The sequence below is a fragment of the Meles meles genome, chromosome 14 (genome assembly GCF_922984935.1).
Source record: "Meles meles chromosome 14, mMelMel3.1 paternal haplotype, whole genome shotgun sequence".
In the NCBI taxonomy this organism is placed as follows: domain Eukaryota; kingdom Metazoa; phylum Chordata; class Mammalia; order Carnivora; family Mustelidae; genus Meles; species Meles meles.
In genome coordinates, this window is record NC_060079.1 from 76277825 (window position 1) to 76295229 (window position 17405).

General features: G+C 42.1%; 1 protein-coding gene across 4 annotated transcripts in view; it reads right to left on the bottom strand.

Moving 5' to 3' along the window:
• The window catches only part of NALCN (sodium leak channel, non-selective), a 319112-nt gene that overhangs the window by 254078 nt on the left and 47629 nt on the right, over nt 1-17405 (bottom strand). For all 4 annotated transcript variants that reach the window (XM_045978577.1, XM_045978576.1, XM_045978575.1 and 1 more), the window contains exon 7: nt 8235-8389. In XM_045978577.1, coding sequence (XP_045834533.1) covers nt 8235-8389 — 155 coding nt within the window. The remainder of the gene's footprint in view (nt 1-8234; nt 8390-17405) is intronic.

A 17405-nucleotide genomic window follows, 5' to 3' on the forward strand; every position in this document is an offset into this window, starting at 1 on the left:
AATAAGAATAGGGAGGACAGGGCGCCTGGGTGGCTCATGGTTTAAGCCGCTGCCTTCGGCTCAGGTCATGATCTCAGGGTCCTGGGATCGAGTCCCGCATCGGGCTCTCTGCTCGTCAGGGAGCCTGCTTCCCTCTCACTCTCTCTGCCTGCCTCTCTGCCTACTTGTGATCTCTCTCTGTCAAATAAATAAATAAAAAATCTTTAAAAAAAAAAAAAAAAGAATAGGGAGGACAGTCCACTACACTCAGTCCAGATAACATTAAGAGCCTGGGTAACTTAAATGTTTTTTCTATTAGTTATTGTCAGAATATTCTGTTTATAGTTTGATCTTGCTAATGGACTTCCTCTATCTGATATAAATTCTTTCAATAAGGTTTAGTTTATTATGGATTTTTGAAAATTTGGGCTTTTGTGTTTTGTTCTTATGATTCTGAAGGCAAATGATGACAAGAAATGCCTGGTATCTATTTACTTCTTAAGTGACTTCTCAGCATGAATTTTATCCTTATATGTTGTATACTGGGTTGTTCTCTCAAAACTAAATATGTTTTGATCGGGGCGCCTGGGTGGCTCAGTGGGTTAAAACCTCTGCCTTCGGCTCAGGTCATGATCCCAGGGTACTGGAATCGAGCCCCGCATCAGGCTCTCTGCTCAGCGGGGAGCCTGCTTCCCCTCCTCTCTCTGTCTGCTTCTCTGCCTACTTGTGATCTCTGTCAAATAAATAAATAAAATCTTTAAAAAAATATGTTTTGATCACTTTGATGTATACAAATATATAATTATAAAGCTGTACATCTGAAACTTACATAATAAAAAAATAAAAATAACAAAGAAAGAAGTAAAAGAAGACAGACAACTTCTCTTCTTTCTTGGAAGCCATACATTGTATAAGCAGTCTGATCATAACTTCATTCCAACTATGAGAAAACACCAGACAGAACCAAGTTGAGAGATACTCTACAAAATAACTGACGAGTGCTTCTGAAAAGTATCAAGACTATGAAAGACAAAGCTGACAAACTTACGGATTGGAGGAGATGAGGGAGTTACTATGTAAGTACAATGTGGGATCCTGGGTAGGATCTTGAGATAGAAGCAGATCATCAGTGGAACAACCAGTGAAATTGAACAGGATATGTACTGTGCTGATAACACTGTGTCCAGTTAATGCCTTAGCTGTAATGAGACAATACAGTTGTATAAGACGTTACCATTCTGGGAACCTGGGTGATGTGTATAAAGGAACTCTCTTTACTATTCTGTAAATTTTATGTGAGTCTAAAATTAGTTCAACATAAAAAGTTGAAAAAAAATTAAATAAGTAAAGACATTAAAAAAGAAAAACCAACAGAAAACTCTGAATCTGTTTTGTTTTTACCTGACTGTTCAATGAATGGAGAGTTCAAACCTGACTAGATTTGTACTCATCTGCTGTATCCAATTTCTTGCCTCTTTTGAAAGATCATGACAAGTAAATTGCCAGTTTAATGGCATTTGCTGTGATTTCCTTCCCACGAGTGACAGACTTGTTGCTTTTTTCTACTGGCATATCACATCTATTTGGATAGCTGGTTGTCTTCTGCAGCAACATCTTTCCAGAGGTGAGTGACGCTAACCTTTTACTACAGAAGTAAGATTACAACTAACTTTGCAAGGTATTTTTTTAAGTTTGTTCTTAATTAAACACTGATCTGAAATGTAAAAAGTCTGAGGATGAAGGTAAGTTTTAGTGGGAGTCTGTGAATCAGGAGAAATGAGTTTAGCCCTGCCTCTGTGTGGAATTCTCTAGAACGCCGACCTTGCTCACGCATGCTCAGTTGCCCTCTCAATAAAACTGTGTGGGTGAACCAAATGACTACTATCTTTTCCAGCTCAAAATTCCTCTGGTTTCACTCTCAGTGCCATTACGGAAAATCAAAATGTCTCAGACTGTACATGCCCCACAGGTGGATAAGCATGAGGCAACAGAGGGGAAGGGAGAGGCTGGCTGAAAATGGGGTAAGTACTCAGAAAATGGAAGGAAGCAGACACACTTTCAAAAACCAGGTCCACTGATGGGGTATTTTGGTTTCACCTCTACAGTACAGTGTTTTGGGGCTGTCCTCTGTCCCCAGACCTTTTCACTATGTGCTGGCTCCCCACTTCTCCACACTCTCACTGTAATCACAGAATGTGAATGTCCGCTAATCAGATTTTGTGATCTTCAAATCTGTCCGTCCAATAATGTATATTCCTCCGTAGGTTTGGAATGTGGGGAGTTTGTGATATCTCAAGTGCATAGGCTAACATCCTAGGGAGGATGTATTAGCTGAGGGTCCTTGAGAATGGGCTACAGGAAAGGTACCAGAAATAACAATGGAAAGGTATTTAAATGGAAGAGAGGGACAGAAAAACAACCAGTGACTCCATCATCATTTGGCACAGAGGCTTATGGGAGGACAGAAAGTCAACCACTGAGTGCTGGGATGGTGCAGGGCATAGCATGGCGATGGGTTTTGCTCAATGAGCCAAGGGATGCTTTTCTGAAGTCTATGGCAGAAGAGCCTGTTGGCAATCTGCTAGGAGACCAGGAGAGGCTCAATCCAGGGTCACAAACTCAAATGTACAGGGATAAATGAAAGTATAAACACAAGGCTTAATGACACTGTAGAAAATTCAGCGGCATGGGCGAAATATGTGTAAGATTCTAGTGAGAGAGAGAAAGCACGCAAGGAAATATACTTCCGAGAATAACAAGAGAAGAATAATGATTAATGAAGACCAAACACCACCAAAAATTGGCCCTCTGGAATTCGGTACACTGAGTAGAGTGAGACAAAATGTGGGATATCCGTTAAAAGGAACAGAATGCAAGGTGAAGGACCCCTTGTCCCCGTCCCCTCTCCTGCCCTCCCCTACCCCCCCCCACCCCGCTGTAAGATCTGGAACAGTGTGAGTAGCAAACCGCTGTGGGGAGAAGGCAATAATATGAGACATGGCGAGGCTAACTGGAAAGCACCGTGCTCGGCTCTGCCAGGGCAGTCTAATTCCTGGCTCATGTGTGTTCACTCCGTGCTGAGTATTCAAAGTGCAGTGTCTCAGTCACTTCTAACATCAACCGTGTAAGAGAGGTGTATCCCTCACCCCATCTTACACATAAGGACATGGAGGCCAGAAGAGGTTAATTACTTTTCCCAGGTCACCACACCAGTAGGTACTACAACTGGGACCCAACCCCCGCTGGCCATTATTTTGAGCACTGAATTTTTCCGAAAGTGGATAATGTTGTACTTTGCAATGCATGCTTGTGCAAGTGTACAATGCCTGCATCACGTGATTCACACATTGTGTAAGACGATGCGTTCTTTATTGCTGTGTACAAGGACACTAACGTCATTACACTACCTCCCCTGATTTTCTTTTTGCCCCTTCTACACGACCACAAACTGGAATATTTATATTATACCCTGGAAGTTCTGAAGTCGTATTAGCTTTAATTTTACAGTGAGGAGATACGAGAGACTAGGTTCATGACCCATCCTTCTTGACTGGCCGAGTGTCTTCAAGAAGGAATGATGTAAAAGGAAGTCTTTGAGTTCTTGCTTCTTCAACAGGAACCAAAATGAGTTGGACATGTTCTTTCTCTGAAGACTTCATAAGCCCTGTGTCCTTGTAACCTAGACTTGAGTTCTGACAAGTTTCAGTCCTCTCTGATGATTCCTTTTAGAACAGACTGCAGGCCCCGGGTTCCTCCAGGGGCTACTCCTGTTTTAGCATCGCTTGGAAAAGAAAGAAAAAGAACCGACTTGATCATTCTTTTCTGGATGCCCATTGGATGCTTCCTTTAGCTCTGAAGCCCAGCCACTTTAGTAAGAATGCCTCAGAGTTGACTGCTCTCTGCTCCTCTGCTGAGACAGTGGTACCCTTTAAATCCATTTATTTAGGTTGTCTTCTTCTGCAATTTAAAAAATTATATCTCTTGGATTTTTTTTTCAGTTTTAAACATACCTAAAAATGCATTTTTACGGATACGGTCCTCATTCTTTTTGACTGTTACTCAGCCCTGAAATCAGTTTTAGAGGACCGGGTATTCGTCAGGTAACACTGCGGGAGAGAAGGCCGTTTTTTAAAATTTTTTCCTAAGGCAGGTGTGTTTGCCTGTGTACCACTGCTGCCTCGGTCCAGGTGCTCATAACTGTGCGTGCATATTAGAGCACCTTCAAGCTTCTAAAAACCACGTACACCTGTGATCACTCCAAGGTTTTCTTTTTTTTTTTTTTTTTTTAAAGATTTTATTTATTTATTTGACAGAGAGAGATCACAAGTAGGCAGAGAGGCAGGCAGAGAGAGTGAGAGGGAAGCAGGCTCCCTGCTGAGCAGAGAGCCCGATGTGGGACTCGATCCCAGGACCCTGAGATCATGACCCGAGCCGAAGGCAGCGGCTTAAACCACTGAGCCACCCAGGCGCCCACTCCAAGGTTTTCATTTAACAGGCCGGGAGTGGTGCTTGAGGCTTGGTGTGTTTTAAAAACTCCCCAAGGTCATCCTAAGGTACAACCAGGTTGGACCCTTGTATATGTCTACTCGGATCAGCAACAGGGTCTGGCTTCTTTATTTCTTTACTAACTGCTTGCAGGAACAAGGGCTCCACTTTGAGGGAGCCTGTTGAGTCCCAGAAAGCTCCCAAGGTCAGCCACACACTGATTCCCCGGCTCCAGGAGAGGACTGTTGAGCTCCTATGGGAATATTCTTTATTTTTAATGTCAGCATTCTGCTGGCTCTGCCCGAGAACCTCAGTAGACCGAACCCTTTCAGGAACTATGCTGTTAGATAATCCGGTCTTCCCATCTGTGGTTTATTAATTACAGGGTTTTGGGAGTCTTGAATATGAAAATTAAATCTCTGTTTCTCAGTCTCCTTGATGGTGGCTGATTTCAGAGACACGAAGTTGTCTTTACTCTGCAATTTTACAGTTGGGGCTCTGTGTAATTTTTCTACTTTAATGACTCTGACTTTTAATATGTTTCAAAAATTGAGTTTCTCGCCATCATCAATTTTAAATTTTAATGAGACATAAAGCTACTTATAAATGAAACTTCATAAATGCGTTGAAATTCAATGTATTGTATGACAATTTGATTAGTAAAAAGAAGAAATGTGCTTCTTTTTAAATTAATCATGCTTACTTACGTATGAAATACATTGGTCAAATTTATATGCACAATTAGGTATCTAATTGTTTTAAATTCAACAGCATGCAAAGAAAGATGATCATGTGTGTCTAAGAAAATAACTTCTTTTCCTCATTTTTGGGGTGAAAGTTATGTTTTGTTTCCATAAAAACTTTAAGGGTCATCAAAAACACTACAACTTGTGTATCTACATAGATTCATAGTATCAGACCATTTCAGTCCAAACTACAGTGACCATTTAAAAATTTTTTGATTATAGTACAAAGTTAACAATTCATTATGTAACAATTCGTCATTCAATGGCATTGAACTCAAGCATCATTTGAGAAAAAGAAACAAGCAGACCAAATTGAGCTTGTATAGAAAGGCAAGTCATGAGGAGTGGCGAATAGTGCCAACAAAAACAGAAAACTGAGGGAAAGAACAACAAGAAAACAACTTAATTCTCCATTATGGCTCTATATCCCAACACAAACATGACTGGTCACTGTCAAATTCAAAGGAACATATACTTTGTTCAGTCCATTAGTAAATATTTATAGAGGCCAGCATTGCGCCAGGCCCTGAAGACACAGAGATGAAAAAATGTACTTCCTGTTTTCAAGGAGCTTAAATCCTTGGGAGATAAATGTGCAAATAAACAGTAAGATTATTGCCTTTGTGGGGGCCCGCTGCCCCGAGGGCATTTCTCTACTTGAGTCAGGCTTCTGAAGCCAGCACACTCTATGAGGAAACTCCCTCCCTCAAAGAGAGTACCGGCTGTCCGTTGGTTAGTCATTGGAAGTCATAGTGGAGAAAGCTGAATCAGCTTGAATATAATGCTGCATTTTTGAGATCAGGCACAATTGCTGCATTCAAAATGGCCAGGAAGTGGCTTGATTTAGCAATATGATTTGAAAGGACTGGAGGCTTTTGTGCAAGGACACAGCCTCGCTATTGAATGCTGGCCGCCCTCCATACAAGATATGGGTACACGCAGTGAGCCCCCTTTCAGAGAAAGGGGGAGATGCAGGTTCCAAGAAGCCATGCATTCTAGCTGTGCCCCAGCTGCTAGGATTCCTGCAGCTTGTTCCATCAGCTTACCAAACCTATATATCCCATCTCCCATACCATTCCTGTGATTTCCGGCTCATCCCTGAAAGTCATTGGTATAATGCATAAAAGTCCTCTGCTCTTAGGAGCCAAGAGGAAGGCTTTGGATTGATTCCAAAGCCTGGTGAGTTGAAGAGAACAGCAAACTGAAATGCTTCCACCTCTGCTGGCTTCTAAATTTTTTGACTTTTTGAAATTGTACCATTGGCCAAAGGGAAGAAAGATTATCCATCTAAATTCAATGCTGGAAATCCACCTCCGAAGGCATATTAAAATGTAAGAATAAAAATTTAGGAATGTTATTTGCAAAACTCATTTTTTTTAATACCAACTATTTTGTTTTTCAGGCCCAGTTCAGTATTCTACTCTATCCAGAGGCTGTGGTTTAGTTCATATCGCCAAAAAGTATTCCTCAGTCAATGCAAGACCTTCACATATTCTCTCCAAAATTCCAGTATTTGGCCCAGAGTTCTTGATGTCACCCTGCAGTCTGCCTGAGAGCTGATATGACTAAAGGCCGGGGTGACCGGAGAATATCAGGCACTGTTTCTGATGTGCAAAGACTGATTGGCTAGGTTCATAGCAGTTGCCTTCAGGGTTGAAAGGAACTCATGCTTTCTTCCCTGGCCATGAAACCCGGCATTGTACAGCTGCCCACCGAGATATGAAACCACACCAAAAGTCACAAAATAGATTTGACTTCCAAAGGAGCATAACCTCCAACTCTCTATACACTGAGACTTTTCTCTAAGACCCTGTGAGTGTCTAAATGCTCTTAAATGCACCTGGGCCTTGAAACTTAAAGGAAAAGTTGGTTTTTGTTTTCTTTTTTCCAAATGATTCTGATAACGATCCTGTTATGGCCTGAATGTTTGTACTCTCCCAACCCTGACTGTATATGTTGAAGCCATAACCCCCAATTCGAGGGTAGTAGGAGATGGGGCCTTTGGAAGGTTGATTCAATCTAGATGATGTCAGGAGGGTGCTCTCTCATGATGGGATTATTTTCCTTACAAGGAAAGGTCAGACAGTTTTCTCCCTCTCCCTCTTCCTGCCTCCATCCCTCTCTCCCATACACTATCTCACTCTCTCTCCCCACCTCCACCCCCACGTAAGAACACAGTGAGAAGACAGCCACGTGCAAGCCAAGGCAAGGGGCCTCACCAGAACCAACCGTGTTGCCACCCTGATCTTGGACTTCCAGCCTCTAGACTGGTGAGAGATGAATTTACATGATGCAACCACCCAATCTACGGGTGGCTAAGACAGATTCTCAAAGCATAAAATAATGGGTGGGTTTTTTTTTTCTTTGATTCAGTAATGAAATTTGTACAACTTGCACAGAATTAAAATAAATGCAATGATATCAAGTAAATGGCAGATGCTAAGAGCTTCCATTCCTGTATATTATGGCACATTTCAGGACTTCATAGGACAAGCCGCAGATAAATGTATACATTTGCGAGCACATCATATTCATGTATAAACACTTCCCACACATCTCTGACACCGTTGATGGATATTCAGTAAGTATCTGTTCCAGGATTACTTTCCAGTTCTCAAGCACTCATTAATGGCTACTATCTCAGAGACATAAGACTTACCTTGCCTACTGGAGTACAGGTACATGTGGAAAGAAAACAAGTCTTGCTTATTTTTAAGTCAACAAGCCCTGAACCTGGCTCAACAACATATTTTTAAGTGCTCTAATTAGGAACCAAAATAGTCTCAAATCAGGGATATTCCACTTTCTACAGACCCTGCTGAATACCCATCCAAGCAGACTGTAGTTTACAGACTGTGGGGCAGACGATACCACAATCCAGGCAGAAGCTTAAAATCTGCCGCTGTGCTTCTTAAATGCTGAACAGGCAATCTTAACAGAAAATATCAACCACACAAGTATTCTTTCCATTTCATAAACATTGTAAAATAGAAACTGAAAATGTGTTTTAGCGGTAAGACAGACCTATCTCATTAAAGCCACTGTAGCCCAGCTCTTGCCTGCTAAGTCCCAGGTCTTCCAGGTCCATGCATTTAAATCCTGGGGGGCACTGGTAGCCTTCCTCCAGCTCTGGTGAGCAGTGCGTATCTGGGATAGCTAAGCTATTCCAGGTTACGTTTCTGTGAACAAATTACAAAGAGGTTAGCCGATTTCGACCCTTGTAGATGTTGATTAAAATGAATAACGTAATCAGCCTTCACTAATAGCTGCCCAATATGGACGCAGAGGTCAAATTCATGATTCCTGGACGGTGTTCATAGCATTGACCGCAGTAAACATTCTCGAATGATACCTGATGCATCCTCACCATAGTGCTTTGTAAGAACAACCATGACCATCATTGTTTTTTGTCATTAAAGACCAAGACCTGGATAAGCAGAGGAAGGAATTTTCCTGTAGATTTGTAAGGAATGTCAATGTGCTTGGGGTTTCCTTGTTATTCACAAAATGCTTAACCTAACTGTGGGCACAAATTTGACTTTTCCACTTCTAGGCAATAGGAAATGATGACAGTCATTCTCCATATGGTACAACTACTATGAGTCTCACAAATGACACTTGGCCTTCTGTGTTGGCAGATGTGCAACTGAGAAATGAAACCAGACGAAACAAGCCGAGACTGAAGAAACCAAAGGGATGGCATTGGGAAAAAAGAGATTATGGGGTGATTTGGTGACAGCTCTAGGAACATGAGGGTCTTTTATGTGGACGGTGATGTATCCCAGTTTCATCATTGTGGAGGGTAAGTGGAGATTAAATTGATGTGCAAGGATTTAGATAAGCAATGGCTTTCTTGGGAGCGAGTACAGGTCATCATTGGAATGGTGACTGGGGAGTCTCATTCTGGGCTGACCTTTAAAATGGGCCCTGAAAAGCTGCTATCTGAGGGAATTCACACGGCTTGTGCAGTGGCCAAAGTTGAGGCTAGACGATTTCACAAGCCTTCCAAATCTGTGATTTTATTACAACTCATTTCCCACTACTTCAACGTTTCTAGGCATTTCCTAAGTGGGGACCGTCCCCAGGACAGTCTCCGTCCCTCAGTTTACGTCCAAATTGAGGCAGACATGTTGGGTCCCGTTTCTTCTTTAATACCCTCTTCTATTCAATTGGCTGCTTTCTTCCCTGTATATAATATGCTTTCTCTAGAGTCTGACGCGTAATTCTCTGTGATCCCTCACCTGCTTGAGGCAACCACACACACACACATGCACGGGCTCACACACACTCACCTCAGGTCTGGTGCCAGCTCACCCAGTTCTAAGCCATAAACAAAGCCCTAGAAGCCTCACCTGCATTTCAGACACCTCAAGTATTCTCCTTCAGGGTTCCGTTAGCTGCAAGGAAATAATCTGTCTACTGGCTTCGGGCAAGAAGTATTTAAAGAATTGTTCCCTCTAGTCCCATGTTAAGCTGCTCCTTTGGATCCCACATGCAAAACTCCAGGGGAAAGTTCTCACTGTGGAAATTACCACCTGGTTATGTCAGAGAGAGAGATGGTTTCAGACAGACATAGAATGTATTTCTCCTCATTTCGCCTTTTCATATGTAGGCCAAATATCCATCCTTGCTGAGGTCTCACCCAAGTTTCTGATGTGGAACCTGCACATTCGGGCAAAGTGGTAAGGGTTTCAGAGGAAGCTGTGCTGGGATTGAGCTCACGCCCTGCCAACTTCCAGCAGTGTGACTGGAACACAGTTCTAAGTGTTTCTAAGGTCAGTTTCCCTATTTGTCAGCTAGGGAGAGCAACCGGACTCAGGAGCAAAGCCTGGGTGAAGATGAAGGAAAGGAAACCAAGGGATGCCCTCAGCCTGGCGCCCAGCTTGTTAAAGAATGGTTCAACAATAACAATAATGCTCAATAAGTGCTCATGATAAATAATTAGTAATCGTTACAATCATAAAATGCAGCATACAGTCAAAACACATGCAAAAACACAACAATAAAGACTTGTCAGAAGAACAGAAGGAACTCAGACGCATGATACCCACGGCGTTTTGTACATGATTACGCAGCTGAAAGAAACTTCATGCATCGCCCAAGTCTTAACTTAAGGAAGAGGAAGGTGCACGTCAGAGAGGGAAGCCCATCAGAATTACCTTTTTTTTTTTTTCATTTCTAAGACTTTAAGAAGACAACAGCAGCAAGGTTTAAGAAAGCGCAGTCTCCATGACAAAGTTCAAAAAACATCATCTTTCAGCAATTTGGGTAGGAAACTGGACTGCGGAGGCAGTCTGCTGGATGTGACTTCTAGCTTAGCCTTTACTGCATGTGTGACTTCCCCTATCTGTGCCTCAGTTTCTTCCTCAGATGATGGCAGGGAAATGCCTCTCCCAGGACTCTGTAATGACCTAAGTCATTAGTCATTACAGGTACTTACAACAGGGTACACGGCAGACAGTAAGTGTCAGGTGTTACTGATTGCTGCTGGAATCTCGACATTTGTCCACTGCTTAGATTGGAACCCGAGTCCTAGTGTGTGCTGCCTCAGTTTCCACACCTCTGAATTGGGGATAGCCTTTTTACCTACTTGTAGGAGTGTTGTAATGACTAAAGGAGCCAACCTACTAGTCCCAGAATAGCACTAGGAATTAGTCAATCACTCAATAACTGTTAACTATTATGATTCACTGGTTGGTTAAGTATTAGAGTATTTTTTTTTTTCCTTTTCTATTCTACTTTTTTTTTCATAGTAACACTGATTCTCATTTTAAGCACAACTCTCATCAGTACAGATATTATGTTGAAATCTTTTGGCTTCAGAGGCAGCCAATTTGAAACATATTATTTTTGCCAACATCAAGCTATTAGCAAATGCTTGTTAGAGACACATTTATTAGATGATTAATTGCCCTGGAACTCATGTATCTAAAACTACATGATGATTACTCTTTTTAGAAGTGGAAATAAACATCAAGAGTTTCAGAATGTATATTTGTTATTTATCTTAGTTTCGTTGTCACAGTTAACAAAAATCATCTAGGTTTTATTTTTATTTGTTAATGTTAATTATTTCCTTGTTCACTCCCCTCAGATACTCATGATAAAACAAGAGGCTCTCTGGAATTAGGGAGGGTAGAATTCTTGCTACCATCAGCCAAACTCTAAAAATAGACAATGATTCTTCCAGTCCTAATAAATATTCACTCATGCTTAAGTGGGTTTCAAGACCTGCATTCCTTACTCACAGTTGGATTTCTTGAAAAAGATTATCTACTTTTTAATCCCTCTGATGGAATTTTTAGCCCATTTTCATGATCTCCAACCCACTGAACTTGTTCTAGTTTATTTCCATGTGCCCCATCCAACTGGACCATTTTCAGCTTTTATCTTCTGCGACTTCTGAGAAGCATTCCACGTAGTTGTTTTAGTGTTAGGTGGGATAACGGCCCCCTAAAGATGGCCACGTCCTCTTCTCTGGAACACTTGGATGTGTTATGTTACGTGGCAAGTGGAATTAAGGTTATAGATGTGAACAAGGCTAAAAGTCTTGAGGGATTATCCTGGTTTCTGGGTGGGTCCACCCCAATCATGCAAGTCCTTAAAAACAGAAAACCTTTCCCAGTTGTGGTTAGGGAGAGAGAGATGCAGTGTTGCTGACTTGGAAGATGCTGGTTTCATCTCTGCTTCTCAGGTCATTCTCCTTTTTCATCTTCTCCTCCTGTAACTGGCCCTCACTGAGCTTGGTTCTTAGCCTCCTCTCTCTTCTCATGATATCTCTCTCCCTATGCAGACAAATCCATTTCCATAGTTTCAGTTCTCTCTCACCCTAGGTGTCTTTTGGAGTCTCAGTGGTATGTGTCTACCTACCTATTAGATGTCTCCACCTGGCTACACCCCAAGTGTCTCCAACTCTGCACCCCTTACTGAACATGGACTCCATCACAACAGTTCTTCCTAACAAGCAGCACCATGAGACCTTCATCCAAAGTACTGAGCAAGCTTGAGATTGTGGAATCTCCTTGATACCTACTTCTCCCTCAACTTCCATAACTCGTCATCACGTGTCCCTTAATATCCTCCAAAATATCTTTTGAGCTCCTTCAGCTCTCACCATCTCCACCTCCACCAGCACCACTATCTAGCCCCCTGACCGGTCATCCTGCAGCCACTCAGCCCTTCTGATCCATTAGCCACAGAGCATTAAGACAGACTTTTCATAACCTGTCTTAACTGAGGTCTGTCTGTGGCAAATCTCATCCGTAAGATCATGAAGGATTTGGCTCCTCCCTTTTCAAGTGTCCTGGTATCCAACATGGTGGGCTTCTCCCAGCTCTTGGTATGATCCTTCTACCTCTGGACTTTTTCCTCTGCTTGGGAATCTCTCCTCCCATCTTTGTTTGGTTAACCCATCTTTCAGCTTTTGGGACTCCCTGCCTGAATGTCACCTTCTTAGGGGAGCCACTCCAAGTCTCTCAGACTGGGTTAGAAGTCTGTCCTGTAATTTCTCAAAGTACCCACACTTGACATTTTGGGCTCTTGGGAAGTGTGAAATTCATGTTTCAGGGGTCAGCTGTTCACTGGCTGTCTTCCAAACTTGACTATTCATCCCCCAGTGAAGCCTCCAATTCCATATAGTCCCTGACACACAGTCTGTGATGGTTAAATTTATGAGTGAATTTGGCTAGATTATGATGCCCAGTTGTTTGGTCAAACACCTGTTAATGTTGCTATGAAGATATTTTTAAAGATATGATTAACATTTAAGTCAGTAGATTTTGAATAGAGTAGATTATTCTATATAACATGAGTGGGCCTCATCTAACCAACTGAAGGCCTTCAGAAAAGATACTGAAGGCTTCTAAAAAGAATCCCGCCTCCAAACTACCTTTGGATTCAAGACTGCAACAAGCTCATTCTGTAATTTCCAGCTTGCTGGCCGGCTCTGAAGAGTTGGGTCTCGCTAGTCCCCACAATCACATGAGCCAATTGTTTAAAATGAATCCCGCTGGGGTGCTTGGTGGCTCATTCAGATGAGTGTCGCACTGTTGGTTTTGGGTCAGGTCACGATTTCGGAGTCCTGAGATCAAGCCCCATAGCAAGCCTGCCGGAGATTCTCTTTCTCTCTCTCTCTCAAATAAATAAATAAAATCTTGAAAAAATAAAAATGAATAAATAAATAAAATGAATCTCATTGCTTTCTATGTACATATCTTATTGGTTCTGTTTCTCTGAAGAATCTTGACTAATTCATAGTAGATGCCATCATAATTACTTTTTGGCTAAATGAAGGAATGTGTTTTTCCACCATTATTTAAATCTATGGAAAATTTATCTATGTGTTAGTTTATTTGTTTTCTTTTTTTTTTAATTTTAATTTTTAAATAAACATACAATGTGTTTTTATCCCCAGGGGTACAGGTCTGTGACTCACCAGGTTTACACATTTCACAGTACTCATCATAGCACATACCCTCCCCAATGTCCATAACCCCACCACCCTATCCAGTCCCCACTCCCCCCAGCAACCCTCAGTCTGTTTTTTGAGATTGAGTCTTTTATGGTTTGTTTCCCTCCCAATCCCATCTTCTTTCATTTTTTCTTTTCCTACCCCCCCAAACCTCCCATGTTACATCTCCACTTCCTCATATCAGGGAGATCATATGATAGTTGTCTTTCTCCGACTGACTCACTTCGCTAAGCATAATACCCTCTAGTTCCATCCACGTCGTCGCAAATGGCAAGATTTCATTTCTTTTGATGGCTGCATAGTATTCCATTGTATATATGTACCACATCTTCTTTATCCATTCATCTGTTGATGGACATCTAGGTTCTTTCCATAGTGTGGCTATTGTGGACATTGCTGCCAAAAACATTCGGATGCACGTGCCCCTTCGGAGCACCACTTTTGTATCTTTAGGATATATACCCAGCAGTGCAATTGCTGGGTCATAGGGTAGCTCTATTTTCGTTTTTTTGAGGAATCTCCTCACTGTTTTCCAGAGTGGCTGCACCAGCTTACATTCCCACCAGCAGTGTAGGAGGGTTCCCCTTTCTCCGCATCCTCGCCAGCATCTGTCATTTCCTGACTTGTTAATTTTAGCCATTCTGACTGGTGTGAGGTGGTATCTCATTGTGGTTTTGATTTGTATTTCTCTGATGCCAAGAGATGTGGAGCATTTTTTCATGTGTCTGTTGGCCATCTAGATGTCTTCTTTGCAGAAATGTCTGTTCATGTCCTCTGCCCATTTCTTTCTTTTTTTTTTAATATTTTGTTTATTTGACAGAGAGAAATCACAACTAGGCAGAGACGCAGGCAGAGAGAGAGGAGGAAGCAGGCTCCCCGCGGAGCAGAGAGCCCAATGTGGGGCTCGATTCCAGGACCCTGGGACCATGACCTGAGCCGAAGGCAGAGGCTTTAACCCACTGAGCCACCCAGGCGCCCCTGCCCATTTCTTGATTGGATTATTTGTTCTTTGGGTGTTGAGTTTGCTAAGCTCTTTATAGATTTTGGATACTAGCCCTTTATCTGATATGTCCTTTGCAAATATCTTCTCCCATTCTGTCAGTTGTCTTTTGGTTTTGTTAACTGTTTCCTTCGCTGTGCAAAAGCTTTTGATCTTGCTGAAATCCCAATAGTTCATTTTTGCCCTTGCTTCCCGTGCCTTTGGCGATGTTCCTAGGAAGAAGTTGCTGCGGCTGAGGTCGAAGAGGTTGCTGCCTGTGTTCTCCTCAAGGATTTTGATGGATTCCTTTCTCACATTGAGGTCCTTCATCCATTTTGAGTATTTGTTTTCTTATAAAGTAACTACAGAAGAAATTCTTCAACAATTGGATCCTATTGTTTTTATGGGACTTCTAAGTGTGATATCTAAAAAATTGGCATGGATTTTCCATTGTTTAAATTTTGGCTTTAGTAGTTTTCATGTTTCAAAATGAATACTGGAATCCCTTGGAGCACTTAATTATTTTTCAAAAGACACTAATTATCTGCCTGACATACGGCTTTTTTGTTTGTTTTGTTTTGTTTTGTTTTGAGAGAGAAAGGGAAGGTGGAGGGGGCAGAGGGTAGAGAGAGAATCTTAAGCAGGCTCCCAGCTGAGTGTGGAGTCTGACTCGGGGCTTGATCTCATGACCCTGAGGTCATGACCGGAGGCAAAATCAAGAGTTGGATGCTTAACTGACTGAGCTTAACTGACCCAGCTGCCCTTATTTCTTAATTCTTAAAATACCATATTTACAAATAACATTATGTAGGGGTCTGAGATCTAAGAAATTGTGTCCTCAACTTGTTGCAACTATTGTTTATAACTACCCCCAAACAATACCTCAGTACTTAAGGGTTGTACGGTTTTAAGTTAATCGTTGCTCCTGATAGTAGGGATAGTAGAGAGCATTGATTGAGCCATATATGGGAGCACAAGGATTATCATCTCAGTTCCGTGATTAACCAACTTAATTACCTTGGGCAATTCACTTTGGCCATCTGAGCCTCAGTTTCCTTCTCTGTAAAATGAGAACCTTTTCAGCTATTATTAAAAAACAATCCGCACAACGACGTCCTCACACTTTCACATTTTTAAAAGAAAGGTAATAATCATCAGAGCGAACCATGTGCCCCTTGTGTTCTGCTCTCATCTATCCACAGGACTCACTAACGCCAAATGCAACAGCTCAACATGTTGTGTTCAAGTTGCTCTATCCGTTACTCCCAAGGTCACCTCTCTCTACTGATATCCAACTGCTGTCACTGCTTGCTGCAACATGTTTAGTGCTGGCCTTTTGTAATGACTGTCAACTTATGAACATAACTATGCTTATCATTACTTAGCCCCGTTTTGGCAATTGTTTTCCCCATATTCTTGGTGGGGCCACTTTATTTCATTTGTCCATCTATTCATTCAAAATGATTAAATTTGAACGACCTATTCTATGCCACAGAACATGCTAAGAATGGAGACAACTGAGATATTTCCAGATTAGAGGCTTTACCACCTAGGAAAGGAATGACCACAGCAGAGCATGATGAATGCTTTGAGAGACAGATATCAGCTCCTAGCATTACAGGAGCAGCTGTAGGTGGTGGATGGTGACCACTGGGAAGGTCTCCCAATGGAGTCACGTGGCCACTAAAGGATCAACAGACGTAAGATCTAGGGCAGATACACGCGCCCCCCTAACCCCCTGCACCGGGTATCCTGGAAAGGGAAATGCCAGAGCCTGTGGGAGAGAGAATAAGAAGTTGCAGGGACAGAAGAGAACAACTTTTTTACCCCCTCATTCGTAGGGTGTAGCTTGTTCACAGCTTCCTCTCAGGGGTTGTAAACAAGCACTTGTTACCGTAGCAAACAATTTGTAAACTACTTTCTCAGAGATTGGCATATTGGGGGAAAAGACAAAAATCTGTGCTTCCCCCACAACTGACAAAGTGTGTCTGATATACTTGAGCTGACTACAATCTGTCCCTCGTTTGTGAGAATGGCCAAAAAGGCCAAACACGCTAATTTACGAAAGAGATTACTGAAGTTATTCGCAAGGTTTCCACAAAATACACCATTGACAGGAATTTACAGAAGATATATAGATAGATAGACAGATAAAGATACAGATTCTTGTTTATATTTTTCTTGTTTCCCTTGAAGAATTGAACATAAGCAGAAAAACACTGTGTTCTTGCAGCCAAAATGTGGTCCCTTTGTTGTAAAAAATACTCATAGGGGCTCAGCTACACCAAGTGTGTTTCTGAAGTTTGCATTCCACAAAGAAACTGTCAGTGGTACAAAGAAGGAGGTACGCAGCACAACAAACCCATATGCAACAGGGAACACCATGCCTAAGAGCAGCTTGTCATTTATGGCCATCAGTAGGTTTCTCTTCTGTTTACATTGTACGTTCTGGAGAGAAGTCATAAATGGAACACACCTCTGGTTGAACCCATGGAGTGAATCTCTCTCTCTGTCTCCCTCTCTCTTACACACACACACACACACACACACACACACGAGTCTCTGCCCCTGGTAGGATAGTGAATGTATCCTTTGATACCTTGGGGCCTGGCTTGCCTCATTCCTATTGGCAGGCAGAAAAACAAGGCCCACTTTCTTGCATTCAGAGGTGGTCCCTCTCCTGTGCTGACAACGAACCTGCTCTGACGGCTCCCGCCTTTTGGGTTCTTTCTGGAGAATCATCTGG